Here is a 14,632-nt window from a genome sequence, read left to right as displayed (position 1 = left end):
AATAGCACCCTGCAGGCATTGAGAGGAATAGCACATTGCACCCAAGAATGAACAGTCTGTTGTCATTAGCTGACCCTCATGCCAAATGAAACGGGTCCAATAACACACAGGGAGGTTGCCAAAACAACTTTGTAGCAGCCTTCTCCAAGACTGCTGAAGTCAATGAGGACCCAGCACACAGCTACAAAGAGGAGGGCGCTTACCACCACTGACTGATGGAACGGATTAAAGGAGAATGGACCCTTTTTGTTTTGTTTTTTAATGTAGGCTATAATTAACTAATGTGAGCAGACATTTTTGAAATCGGTGTCGTATTGACCAAGATCACAGCTGCTTTGCCCGCATGCCCCTCCTGCCTCGGCACCCTGCACGGACGTTCACTAAATAAGCCTATTTTTTGCAATGGACACAGGCTCAGATTGTTATTGTAAAAGAGAGAGAGAGAAAATGGATGCTTGTTTTACCTTGCAGTAGCTTGAGATTGTGATTCACTCCCTCCTCTCTGCTTGTTGCTCCTCTTTCATGCCCGGCAGTTTGTATCCATATTGCGTTACTCCGGCTAAAATAAATACAAGTGGCTATCGAATTCAAATGCATCGTCCATATTCTCGAAATCAGGTAAATATTCAGTCATAACTTAGAAAATCCTTCAGCTATGCTTTCTGTTAAGTTACTCCAAGTGAAACATGGCGCTCCCGGCTTGTGGCTTGCTCCACTATAGCTGAGTTTTCCTGCAACAACGCAACTCTCGTGAGACTCTCGCGAGATTCCGGTCCCACACACAGTCCCAGGATCTGGGATCAGCAGGCCTATGGAGGTAGATAGAAGCGCTTCCAGTTATCTCTGTATCATATAATAACAATATGAGCCGGTGCGTGGCAAAAAAGAAAGAAAAAAAGCTCTTTACAGGACGTCGATGCCCCATGTGCCTCTGATCTAGCCTGTTGCGTGGCTGGATCAATATTGCATCAATTTAATAAAAAAGGTCTGCTCTGATGAGTTGGTTAAACATGGGGAAAAAAGTCCAGGTTAAAAAATATCAAAATTCTCCTTTAAACATGGGTCCACGTATGTCAAAGGACCTGAGCCTCCTCAGGAAGTACAGTCGGCTCTGGCCCTTCTTGTAAATGGCCCTGGTGTTCCCACTCCATGCAGTCCAGTTTGTCATCCAAGTGCACTCCCAGGTACTTGTAGGTCGACTGCACCAAGTCCAGATCCTCACCCCCGATGGAGACAGGGTGACAGTGTTTCAGTGCTGTTGAAATCCACCACCATCTCCTTGTTATTATTGTTGTTGTTGTTTTCTCCAGCTTCATGTTGTTTTGGTTGCACCATGTGACAAAGTGATTGTGGTCCTGCTCCCGAAGCTATTCTGCATTCATGATTTTGTTTTTAAATATAGGCTACTATGTTCAGGATAGGACTATATTGTGTTTTGTGGATATAGGTTTGAAGTCCTCAGAACAGTAGCAATACTGGACGGTCCAGTATATTTGATTTTGAATTAGAAGAGCTAGTGTTATCAGGTCCAGTCTGTCTGATAACACTAGAGCTCTTCTAATTCAAATGAGGTTCCTGAAATTTGATTTTAAAACAGTATTTGGACAGAAATGTTCTTTTGTTATGGGGTTTTGTGCTATGGTCAACATCAGTGCTCAGAAGCATTAGGACTGTCCAGCATGAAGTACATAGGCCTAGTTATTGTAGCCTAGCAATCCCACAGAGAGGGAGAGCCATTCACATTCCTGCGTTTACTGTCTGGCACTAATATGCGTGTTTTGCCAACAGTGTAGTAGAGCCTTGAGTTTGACACAAATGATGTTGGCCATGCATGCTCTGTATGCACAATGTTCAGATCAGCGGCAAATTGTTGTGGATTGTTGTGAATCCTGATTTCACCTGACGCATACTGAAAACCACACGGAGAGGGTGCGTCAGAATCTTCTATCTCCTAGGCAATCTACCAACATCGCAACCTGGAATGTCAGGAACATGTGCGCAGTTGGGAAGACGTCAGTTATAGCAGAAGAGATGAGGAGATACAAGTTATGTCTCCTAGACTTGAATGAAACCAGGTGGCTTCAAACAGGAGAACTCAAACTGGCCAGTGGTGAGTCCATACTATACTCTGGACACCCGGGTGAAAAGGTGACACACACGGAGGGAGTGGGATTCACTCTCTCCAAAGAAGCACAGAGGGCCCTCATCAGTTGGGAGCCCATCAACTCCAGGATTATCATCGCAAGATTTAAAACCACCCAGAACAGAATCAAACTTCAAGTCATACAATGTTAGAAATCTTACAACAATTGGGGACCAGACATTAAGAAGAGGATGCAATTAACTTACCTAGGAAGTAGCTGTGGACAGAGGAAAATGTAAAGATAAGAATCGGGAAAGAAAGAAGAGCATTAACATCCTAAACAAGATCTTGGAAAAGCAAAAAATAACTCTCTCAAGACTAAGCTCAAAATCTTCAACTCCAAAGTTAAGACCGTAGCCTACTGCTGAATGGATCAGAACCGTGGAAGCCCGGGGGGTACGGTGGGGCAGTGGTAAGCGCTGTCGCCTCACAGCTCGAATGTCCTGGGTTCGATTCCCACCCGGGACGCTGTAAACGCTGAAGGAATGCGTGCCCGTTCGCATGTCCTCGAGTGCCCACTGCCCGGGTGGGGTCGTCAAAAGGGCCTTTCTGTGTGGAGTTTGCATGTTCTCCCCGTGCCTCCCGGGGGTTTCCTTCATATAGGAACCCCCTTCACCAAAACATGCAATATCCTGGTTGCTAATGTGGTTCCTCCTCTGGTCGTTAAGGGCGCCTGTTCGGAGGGAGGGGAACTGGTTGGAATAGCGTGAACCTCCCACGTGCTATGTCCTACCGGTGAAGCTTCCCCTGTCAGGTGAAAAGAAGCGGCTGGCTAATTGCCCATCTCTCGGAGGAAGCATGGAGCCAGTTTCGGCTCTCCCCAGATCGGCAGAGGGTGGAGTAGCAACCAGGATAAATAAATTAAATTAGCACTAAAGGGGGATAAAAATGGGATAACAAATCGGGGAAAAAAAAAAAAAAAGGAACCGTGGAAGCCCGCCACTAACATCCTCAACAAGCTGCAGTCATTCACTAACCACTGTATGCTTCCTGGGGATCTACTGGCCAAACACAATCAACAACACCAACCTGTGGAAACGCACCAAAGAAGAAACAATAGAAACAATGGATCGGCCAAACCCTCTGTTGTAGAATGGAACTTGTATCAACATCATTCTTCTCCCGCATTAGAAAACCAGTTGTGACATCAAAATAATAATGAAGCCAGGAGTCAGGAAAGTTGTCTCACAGAATTGTATTCAGCCAAAACATCTTTGCAAGTAGAAGAAAAAGCTTGCTTGTTTCCAGATCAGGAGCTCAGTACAGAATGACACACAGTCAAAGGCTTTATACTGTATTCTCACGTATCTCAAATAGTATTCTCACATATCACACATCTCTTCACAAGCTATGTTTTGACCAGCTCCCAGAGCAATGCAGGAGTCGAAAGAAGGGGGCGCTGTAGCCAAGACAGAAGTCCAGCAAGGCCACATCTCTGAGTGAGCTTGTCACTGTCCTCCACTCATGGCCAGAATGACATAGGCTGTCTGTCTATGTGGAATGGAATTTAAGAATGCAATGAAATATGTAACTATGTGAACCTGCGTCTGCATCTGTCTAGTCTCGCTGGCCAGCCTCCTCTCCCTTCCGTCCGAGGAGTCTGGCGCCGCAGGTCTCCATGGGTTTGCGATGGGCGGCGCTTAGCGGCAGTGCCCTTGGAAAATAGTTTCAAACAATCCAACTTGGCATTTTCAGCATGTAGCAATGAGCTAGCGTGTAGGTTTCTGCCCTTAGCTTGCTAGCTAGTTAGCGTTGTTTTCACTGCGGCGGCAGGGCACAATTTACAGCGACACACAGGGAGGAGGGAGCGCAAGCCGCTCTGATTGACATGGTCGGAGCCAATGACAGAGCTTGTAATAAGCCGGGAGCGGACATCCGGCAGCGACTGAAACAGTCGCTCCAATGGGAGAGCAGAGTAGAGCAGGGGAGGGTTTATCCCAGTTATGGAGACCTGCGGCGCCAGACTCCTCAGACGGAAGGGAGAGGAGGCTGGCCAACGTGACTAGCATCTGTCTTGGCGCGGGTTTTTGAAGGCAACTGAGCCCTGCAAGGGCACCATGACTCTTGTCAGACAGTCAGTCCACATCAGCAAGCTATCTATGGCTGGCCTGGCACTGTGAGACTACCTCCAATGTATGTAGGCTACATATTCTATCACAAATGTACTTGACTAAGAGTAGAAAGTATTCAGCAAAAAGCTCCAATTTGTAAAAAGAGAAAAAAGAAAAAAAAAGAAAAACGGAGAATAAAAATAAAATAATACAGTTTTTCACAATTGTTTAAACACATTTCCCTCACTTTCTCAAAACCCTAAACACAAATCTCAAAACTCACACACAAAATGCAAAATCCTACACTTCTCTTGCAAAAGCACACTTTGCCCTCAAAACAGTGTTAACTCTTCACTAAATGGTATTTTCTTTTCAAATGACAAACACATACATCATGAGTAGACATTTATAAGCACCCATTGAACACTGGTGTGCAGAATGGAAAACACTATAGTATGAATGGAAAACACTATATGAATGCTTTATCAGTATAGAATTATGCCTTTGCATGTTCAGTGTTACACTTTCACCTGTTGGATGTAAAATATTACCATATAATGTTTTTACGTATACTCAAATAGAAAACAACACACAATAATTTAACAACAAATATTATTTTATTTGTACCCAAAATGTGCAGTCTACTGTAAATCACAGCAAACAGGATGAAAACGGCATGAAATGAAAGAGATAACAGAAAATAGGCAATAAACAAAACAAAACAACTTGCCACCATTCATTGTTCTCCAAACAAACTACCGTAGGAGCTCATCTGTGACCCTTCTATAGCAAATTGCTGATTGCTAATTGCACAACAGCCTTTGGAGTTTAGAAATGTGATTGGCAGTGCGTTCTGTGTGAACACCAAGAGAGGGAATTCAGGAAGAGTGTGCAAGATATAAAGAATTGTGTGTAGTGTTGTGAAAAATGTGTGGTTTGGAATGGTAATCTGAGTCTAAAGCAGCAAATGTGCTTGGAGTTCAGCAGAATTGGTTTGGCAGTTGGTACATGAGTTTCAGGTTGTGCACATTGTGTCTGATGTTGCAATTAATGTGTTTACACAATTGAAAAACTGTAATAATAATAATAATACTCAAGTACATGTAACTGAGTAAACTTGAGTAGTACACACCTCTGGTGTTAGTGTTAGTGTGTGTGTGTGTGTGTGTGTGTGTGTGTGTGTGTGTGTGTGTGTGAGTGTGTGTGTGTGCACGCGTGTGCGTGTGCGTGTGCGTGTGCATGTGCGTCTGCATGCGTGTGTGTGTGTGTGTGAGAGAGAGAGAGAGAGAGAGAGAGAGAGAGAGAGAGAGAAACAAGGGTGTGACATGACATTCTGATTGTTGTCTCTGGGCACCAGAAGATGAGGAGGAGGGGTAGGAAGTGGAGGATGGGAGAAGTGGGGAGGAGAGGGGAGAGGTGGAGAGGAGAGCAGGGGGAGGTGGAGAGGAGAGCAGGGGGAGGTGGAGAGGAGAGCACGGGAGGGTGGAGAGGAGAGCAGGGGGAGGTGGGGAGGAGAACACAGGAGAGGTGGTGTTTCCTCTGTTGCTATAAAAGGTTCAGCCGAGGTCTTCCAAGTACAGCTTGAGAGAAGCTGGCAGCCATCGCACCGGGTACCGGGTCCCTGGAACATATGCCTGGATCACACTGCAGAAAGGTATGAACACTCACGACTTGCTGGAGCCTACACTTCTGTTTTGATCTCAGCTTGGGGCAGTAGAGCACCTTTGTTGGGGGCAGCACTTGATGAGTTATTCGTTATCTTTCTGTTTTGTTTAAATCAGTTTAATTTGAAAGTGTTTGGTTTGCTGCTGAGTACTGTACTTTCACTGAAACTAGTTTAGGTGAAAGCAGTAGTTCATGTAGTTCAGTGGTTCTGAACCTGGGGCCCGGGGATCACCAGAGGCCCTTGAGGGGCCTTCAGGGGGTCCCCAGCAAATTGATGAATTATAAACTTAATTAGATAACACAATTAGAGGATGTAGAAGAATGACTGTTTTCATCATAGTTTATCTGTTATCTCTCTACCTACAATGCAGATAGTCATGGACAAAATCATACCTGTGGGGGGTCTGTGGCTCTAATGTAGTCATACAATTAATTATGTAGTTGTTAATTGGTGGGAGTAGCTTGAACTCCTCTGGTGACAGTACTTTTTGGTACAGTGTTCTACAGTCTCAGCTGTTAGGTCAGCCTCTTACTGTCAGACCCTGCACACTTTAGACCAGGGGTGTCAAACTCATTTTAGTCCACGGGCCACATGCAACCCAATGTGGTGTCAAGTGGGCCAGACAATGAAAATTAATAATCAATAATAACCTATAAATGACAAAACCTCCACATTTTCCCATTTATCTTAGTGTAAAGAATTACAGGTACAACCCTACAACACATAGGGTTATCTCAGCTACCATCAAGCACATTATCTACTGTCTGTACTGTGCATTACAATCAGGGGTGTAGTGGAGGGTAAACGCACTTTGCCCACCCCTTTGAAATTAGGCAGATAATTTACTCACCTATTTTCAGATCAACTGTATCAATAAATGAGGGCAGACAACATGGGTAAACTACTCAGCTTGGATAGTTTACCCACCTCTGTATTTATCACTACATGGCAACTGTGCAATTCTCTATAGTCAAGCAAAGGTCATGAAAATAGCTGACTATTTAGTGATTAATACAGATCACATGAATAGGCAACTTAATATTTAACTTGCTCCTGAAACCTGGTACTTCTTAGCCTTAACAAGTGCATCACATTGGATTGAAGGACTTCTCAGTGCAATTTTCACACTTTGCAAAGTCATGCTTTGGGCCGCATTGGACCCTTTGGGGGGCCGGATCTGGCCCCCGGGCCGCATGTTTGACCCCCCTGCTTTAGACTGTAGGCTCACAAAGGTGTATATGTGGGAGTCCAGCGAGGGCAGGCCATAGAATTAGGGACATGTAGCTCGGATATGGAAAGTTAGGGAAAGTTCATGCAAGAGATCTTTCAGGAGAGACTTCAGATAACTTGTCCAAAGTATGGCACTGGAGCACACGGATCAAGTGTAGGAATACATTTTATTTACGTTATCGACGCCAAGTGCGTCTTCATCAGAGTCATGAATGATGACTCTGATTAAGACACACTTGGCTTTGGACAAGTTATCTGAAGTCTCTCCTCAAAGATTGCTCTCTTCTGAGACCACCGGACCAGCCTGCTGGGCTGCTTGGGTGGATGGACCTCATCCTGCAAGATATCTTTCATCTGAGAGATACAAAAACAACGGTTCAATGATTTTATTACTTTATTAATTCCCCAAATGTATTGATTAATTCAAATCTGAACTGAAATAATACACCCAGTATAATAGTGACCAAATCAAAAATCAAGTTATGAATGAATGAGGGATAAATTTAAAAAGCTGCCATCTGCATTTCCAACCAATCGTATCTCGCCCCCCGCTGTAAACAGCCACACATTTATTTTGCACATAATCTCACAAATATTGGCTATGTATTTGTGTCTGAAAGACATCACTGGTTCACAACTTAACTCAAATCAACTCTTAATAACTGTCAAACTATATGAATGCCTGCAAAACTGTTTGACAGTTTTTGAATATGCGTGAGATTACGTGCAAAATAAATCAGCATTGTTTTTCAGTGGAGTGTCCCTTTAAGGAATTTGATTATATTTTGCACTAATTCATACAGTATCAAGTAAAGGAATAAATGCATTTTCATTTGAATTTCAGAAGAGTTGACCAAAATAAAATACATAAAAAATATAAATTCTTGCCATAAGCAATGAAGAAGAATTAATGTGTCCCTGACTTCCCTCTTCTCCAGGATATTCAAAAGAATATTAGCTGCTCCACTTCTGTGCTGCTGCCCCAGAACTCTCACGCCACAGTTGCAGTAAGGAGGCGGTGTTATGCAATTGTTAGGGGAAAAAAGGAAAAGAAAGAAAAAGGAAAAAGGAAAAAAATCTGGAAAGTTTGGGAAACTTTTGGAATAAACATTAATTCCTTATTCCTATTGATCATAACTTTTACTGTATATCTTATGTTGTAATTTTCTTGCCATAAGTCCCAGTCCAGGATGTAAGAAGTAATGTTAGCAGAGAGTTTTTGGTCTTTTCTTAACTGACCTAATCCAACCCATCCTGAGTGGGTTAAACAGGTGGAAATGTCTGGCAGTGATATTCTGGTTTTGTGATGATGGGACTAAACTGTTTGCATTTTTACATAATTCAAATATACAGAATATTCTCTCTACAACAGCAGCTCCACCAACTCCAGCCCCTGATGGCAAAAACTCCTGTTCTGTCTCAGAATGAGAAGTCCCAGGGAGAGAAGACAGACGCTGTGCCGCCTGCAGGACCCACAGCCCTCCAGAGGGCCAGGGCACGCTTCCTCAAGGGGGTCTCCTACTTCTCTGGAGACATGAAGGTGTTTGGAAAATGGATGGAAAGTAAGAAAATACTGACCGCATAACTACTGTACTTGCATCAAAATGATCCCATTCGACAAAATATCAATTACCCCCCCCCATAAGAGCAATATAGAGCAGCAAGGTTAGATGAAAGTTATTGAGTCAAGATTATGATCGGAGGATATCCTGCACTGAGTTTACTGGGCTTCTCCCAAGTATGAATGTGTGTTTGGAGTCAATGGGCCTCGGCCACACTTGGGTAAATTCATTGGAAAGAGACATGGGATGGACTATGACAGGTGTAGATACACCGTATAGGATGGACTATTACAGGTGTTTATACACTATAGGATGGACTATGACAGGTGTATATACAGTATAGGATGGACTATGACAGGTGTATATACAGTATAGGATGGACTATGACAGGTGTATATATAAAGAGCTTCCTCCCACAAGCCATACGGAGCCTGAACTCCAAGTAGTTTTTATCTGAACTTTATTCAGACTCCTTTTGCACTACCGTACATATAAAGACATTGCACTTTATGGACAAGCACAGTTTGCACTACAACTTAAATGTCCCTTAAATGCACTTTAACTGTCTTTCATGTGGTTCTAACTTTTTTTTAACCCTTTAACTTTTTTTAACCTTTTATCATGTTTATTTCTGTATTCTATTTTTTTCTACTGTACAGCAAAGTCATGGGCCGAGGCTTTTAAATTTCATTGTAGCTTGCTGCATATGACAATAAAGTTTCCTTGATCCTTGATCCTTGATCCTCCTTGATCCTTGATCCTTGATCCTTGACAGGTGTGTATACAGTATACAGTATAGGAGGGACTATGACAGGTGTATATACAGTATAGGAGGGACTATGAGAGGTGTATACAGTAGAGAGTAGGCTGTAAGGAAACAGGCATACACCACATACAGTGTAAGCCACCAAGTAATGACAGGAAGTCTTAACACCTAAGCCATTGGTATGAAAACAATGAAAGAAATGTGGCCTTGAAGTCTCTGTCCAATAAAAGAGCATAGCTTTCAAAGCCTTGTCATCCTCATTGTGTGAAGTGGAAGATGTCTATCATTGCAGTCACTGAGACAGTATCTGATCGTGTGTATTTACTGTGCCAGTTTAAATTTGACTTTAAGTGACTTGAAAAACCAACAAAAATTGTTTTCTGCTGCTTCCAGCTCTGTAACCCTGAGCCTTACAATACTAAAACTCACAGAACACTCACTGTTGGGAGCCTATTTTAGCAGCTCTGGGAACCTGGCTGAACGTTCTCTCTCTGCACTGTTCTCTGTTTCCCTCCTACAGAGCAATTCTTCCTGCTGCAGCTGCTGGACTGGGTTTTGCGTGGAGCGGCCCAGGTGATGTTCGTCAACAACCCTCTCAGTGGGCTCATCATTTTTGGTGGCCTCATCCTGCAGAACTACTGGTGGGCCCTCAACGGCTTTGTAGGCACGCTCTTCGCCACCATATCTGCCCTCATACTGCGACAGAGCAGGTTTGAGCGCTCAACTCTTCTGACGCAATTCATGCAACATACTGTACACTATCCTGCAAATAAATAGTGTCATAAAATCATGCAACATACACTATCCTGCAAATAAATATCCTGCAAATAAATAGTGTCATAAAATCGCCAAAAAAAAAACATTGTGGAATTTACCAGTGCAAACGAAGCTTTGGGAGAAGGTATTTTATTTATTGTATGAGGCCCACAATTACATCTGTGAATTCAGCTCTCCAATAAGTTGACAAATGCACCTTCACTCACAGTTTCACTGCACACAAGATCTTACCCACTCATTTTTGGCCTTGCTAGGGGCTGTTGAGTCATCCACGGGTCTCCCTCCTGCTAACCCATTACTTTTTGTTTGCTATACATTTGTTTTTGTAGTTTCTGTTTATTTGTTGCTTTATTCACATCATCTTTAAAATCATATCATGTGTTTCTGTCAGGGGTGCAATAGCTGCAGGTCTGTATGGGTACAATGGCATCCTGGTGGGCCTGCTGATGGCTGTCTTCTCCAACGCAGGAGACTGGTACTGGTGGCTCCTGCTGCCCAACGCCTTCATGTCTATGATGTGGTGAGCAGCTCTATTTGTGCGTTTGTGGGACAGCAGGACTGCAATCAGAAATGTTTAGATGGGGGGAAATGGTCAAATGGTAGATTCATATCACAAGGGCTGGTATTGGCAAGGACCTCACGATATGATACGTATCACGGTCGCGATAGGATTATATCATGATACATTGCGATAGGATACATATTGCAATACTCTACATAATAGTGAAAATTAAAAAATAGAGCTGAAAATACAACTCGCTGTGTCCCACACAGGTAGTGTAATAATAAGTACATCACTTTATATTGATCATTTAGTGGACACATTGAGTCAAAACTACTGTGTTGAGTGTGTTACTGAACGCATTGAAATAAAAAGTATTCTTATTGTGTCACTGAACACACGGCTGTGGAAAAAATCTATATGGCAATATATAACGATATGTTTCTGAAATATCGATACAGTATTGCAGAAAGAAATATCGCGATATATTGCCATATCGATTTTATTGCACAGCCCTAGTAAGAAAGTGGATAAGGCTAAACTGAAAAAAATCTTATAATATATTGTTATATAATAAATTCATACCTAGAGCACAGGAGATTAAAATGCAGGAAAGTAGATAAGCGGGACACTGTGACCCAGTATGACCTGCCAAAGCAGTTCCTGCCAAAGCAGGTCATGATGACAAAAGACAAATGCTTAAAAACTTCCTAGAATAGAAATGCTTGATCACTATCAAGTCACATGACCGTCTAACTGGTCTCAGATCAGCGCTCGTATTCTAACAGTCAACAGTCAGACGTCAGTAAATCATGTTGGAAGCAAATCAACCTTTTTAACTATGTCGAGCAGATTGGCATCACCACACTCATGCTCCACACTGGCATATTTTGGCTATATCAACACCATGGCCAGATTTATAATATCAGAGTTATACTTATCTATATCAGACATCTGTCTGTATGTTTTCAAACGATCAATTTTGATTTAAATATCATATTTGTGCTTCTTGTGTCACAGCCCGATCGTGTCCAGTGCCCTGGCATCTATTAACAGTCGCTGGGACCTGCCAGTGTTCACTTTGCCCTTCAACATCCTGGTGTGTCTCCACATGGTGGCAACGGGCCACTACAACCACCACTTCCCCCAGGTCCTCATCCAGCCACGCTCCGAGCTGCCCAACATCACCTGGGCCAACATCGATGTAGCCAAGGTTAGAGACGGGCCGGGGTGCGTTTGTCCTTGTGTCATACTTATTGTCATACGTATTTGAATCTGTGTTTTGAATGTACAATAGGATTTAAACAGCGTGTCTGTATCTCTTCAGCTTTTCAGATCGGTGCCTGTGGGAATAGGCCAGGTCTACGGCTGTGACAACCCCTGGACAGGAGGAATCTTCATCATCTCACTCTTCATCTCCTCCCCTATCACCTGTGCCCATGCTGTCCTGGGATCTGCAGTGGGCATGGTCTCAGGTGAGAGGAGAGGGCTTGATGACAGCATAGGCCATATAGGCAACCAGGATAGGAAAAGTGGAAAATCAACGAATGCAAAAGTAATTCTGTATCTCCCAATTTTAAATATATTCAAAATGTCCTAAAGTTACTTCAATCAGAATGTACTTTGTATGATTGGAAACATAAACATATCTTTTTTGCATGCTTATCACATGAATCCAGCAGTTACTGAAGCTCACAAGCACTAATATTTTTCAATATCTCACTTTTTCAAGAAGCAATGGCAGAAATTCTTACATTATATATATCACCATTTATAATGAACACCGACATGATCCAAGATTATGTCTTAAATTGAACTTGACACTTCCTTAATGGCTCTCGTTAAAGCTTTGTGTGTATGTGTTGAAGGCTTGGCTCTGGCTGCTTCATTTGAGAGCATTTACTTTGGCCTGTGGGGATACAACTGTGTGTTAGCCTGCATTGCCATCGGAGGAATGTTCTACGCTCTCACCTGGCAGGTGCACCTGCTCGCCCTCACCTGTGGTGAGTAAACACACATCAGTGGATAGTACCCTGTACACCTTAAAACGCATGTAATTCAGATAGTATGATCACAGCATGCGTAACTATCGGCAACGCTGTAGTGGGTAACTAGGCTATATGTATATCAGGGTCATACTCTGTGCATGTCTGACTGTACCTCTACTCTTCTCCTCAGCTTTTTTCTGTGCATATCTCGGCTCAGCCATTGCCAACCTTATGTCCACAGTAAGTTCGCAACTTCTCTCAAAGCCCTTCCTGTATCAGCTCACGACAAACACAAGTTGCTAACTGCAAGTCCATGTGTCTTGTCATTTGCAGTTTGGTCTGCCAGCCTGCACCTGGCCTTTCTGTCTCTCGGCTCTCACCTTCCTCCTGATCACCACGGAGTCCAAAATGATCTTCAAGCTGCCGCTGGCCAAGGTCAACTACCCCGAGAAAAACCTGGGCTTCTACTGGAAGCTCAAGAAGCAGGAGAAAATGGAGAAGAAGGAGAAAGAGAGGAAAGAGAGAGAGGAGCAGCAAAAAGCTGTGGAAGAAGGAAATCGACTCGAGGAGAAAGAACAACTCAAGCTTCAGTTTGAAGGAAATTTAATAGACGAGAAGGAACATTTCAAGCTTGAGTTTGAAAGGATGGAAGAAGGGAAACTGATGAGTGGTGCATCAGAGGGCCAAAGCCAAGAGAAAGACTTTGTGTCAGAGGGACAGCAAGTGACTGAGGAAGAAGAAACAGCAAAAAAAGACACTGTCGCAAATTATGTTTAAAGTCCGTCTAAACACATTACACGTGTTACAGTAGAAAGGAGTTGCTGAAAACATGTGAAAAAAGTCTTAGCACTATCTAGCACTGAATTGTGGAGTTAGTTTTTCAGTTTTTCACCATTTCTGTGATCAGGATTTTTTGGGGCGGACCTTAAGAGAGGCCTGATCGGTCTCTTGATGATTATTCAATGGAGAGACCTAACATGCCCCCTCCCCTAACACTATAAAGACTGAAGATGACTGACACAGTAATTTCAAAAATGCATCAGAATGGACAGTATCAAGTTGTGCAACATGGGGGGGGAGTGCACTGGGGGCACTTCAGCAGACATGCGCCTACAGTTTCAAAGCAGCAAATACTTCAAGATTCAAGATTCAAGATTTTTATTGTCACTCCGTAGTACAAGTATCACGTGTGAAATTCTTGTGCTGTAGACTCCGTTACAACATAGTGCAAAATAACAGGGCATATAGGTGCAGGAAAACAAGAGAAACAACAAGCAATAACAGTAAACCAGTAAAAACAAGCCTGTTGCTTGTTGCTGCTTATTTCTTCATGAATTTGAAACCTAATTTTATACTTGGTGACATTTTTTATCGTTGAAATTTGGCTGGGTGGTTAAAAACTGTGGTACACATTTTTTGTTTGTTTCTTTAAATACCCCATTTTCTGCACTAACGTATGCACACACAGAGAGAGAGAGAGAGAGAGAGAGAGAGAGAGAGAGAGAGAGAGAGAGAGAGAGAGAGAGAGAGAGAGGGAGGAGTGGCTCGTATAGATGTATGAAGGATGTGAGTATAATGATTCTTTAAAAATGTTAATGTTCCTTCTGCTTGCTGGGGTTTATGGTAAACTTAAAAGAGTGGATGACTGCATGACTGTGTAACACATGTATATTGCATATATATATAAAGAAAAATAAAGGTATATAGTTTTTTAAATAAAAGTTCAATCTTGTCCATGACGCTTGATTCTTTTATTTTTTACATTTAATTTGGAAGACTTTCACATAGCAAAGAATACCAAGTGTGCTGTACGGAAGATGATAGGGCCACATGTGAAATATCTATTCTGCAGTGACGAACATGACACATTGCTGTTCAAAAGTTCACTGGACATTTGATTTGTCTAAAACTGGTGTTTTATCAGGAATTGTTTCCATGAATGACACA

At 42.8% G+C, this 14,632-nt stretch overlaps 1 protein-coding gene across 4 annotated transcripts; it reads left to right on the top strand.

Annotated features, from left to right (window-relative positions):
- The first annotated feature begins 5,744 nt into the window (after positions 1 to 5,744).
- On the top strand, positions 5,745 to 14,412 carry slc14a2 (solute carrier family 14 member 2). 4 transcript variants are annotated; one of them, XM_083645026.1, is made up of 9 exons: positions 5,745 to 5,848; positions 8,463 to 8,652; positions 9,939 to 10,128; positions 10,587 to 10,715; positions 11,718 to 11,910; positions 12,025 to 12,172; positions 12,566 to 12,700; positions 12,876 to 12,925; positions 13,019 to 14,412. In XM_083645026.1, exons 1-9 carry the CDS (start codon positions 5,825 to 5,827, stop codon positions 13,460 to 13,462), a joined length of 1,503 nt encoding a protein of 500 aa, XP_083501152.1. In that variant the 5' UTR covers positions 5,745 to 5,824; the 3' UTR covers positions 13,463 to 14,412. The 4 variants fall into 4 exon arrangements, with proteins under 4 accessions (XP_083501152.1, XP_083501154.1, XP_083501153.1 ...); XM_083645028.1 differs by having other exon boundaries at positions 5,787 to 5,848; positions 8,444 to 8,652; XM_083645027.1 differs by having other exon boundaries at positions 5,803 to 5,848; positions 8,466 to 8,652.
- The last annotated feature ends 220 nt before the right edge of the window (positions 14,413 to 14,632 follow it).

Source organism: Poromitra crassiceps (genome assembly GCF_964638095.1).
Source record: "Poromitra crassiceps genome assembly, chromosome: 10".
NCBI classification, from domain to species: domain Eukaryota; kingdom Metazoa; phylum Chordata; class Actinopteri; order Beryciformes; family Melamphaidae; genus Poromitra; species Poromitra crassiceps.
Note: the sequence above shows the minus strand (reverse complement) of the source record. Positions and strands in the feature narration are given on the sequence as shown.

Bases quoted from the DNA above. Each gene is read 5' to 3' on its own strand.
- slc14a2 (XM_083645026.1), top strand. From the start codon at position 5,825: ATGCCTGGATCACACTGCAGAAAG. The intron at 10,716-11,717 runs GTGAGCAGCTCT...CTTGTGTCACAG, and splicing joins GCCTTCATGTCTATGATGTG to CCCGATCGTGTCCAGTGCCC. The intron at 12,926-13,018 runs GTAAGTTCGCAA...TGTCATTTGCAG, and splicing joins TTGCCAACCTTATGTCCACA to TTTGGTCTGCCAGCCTGCAC.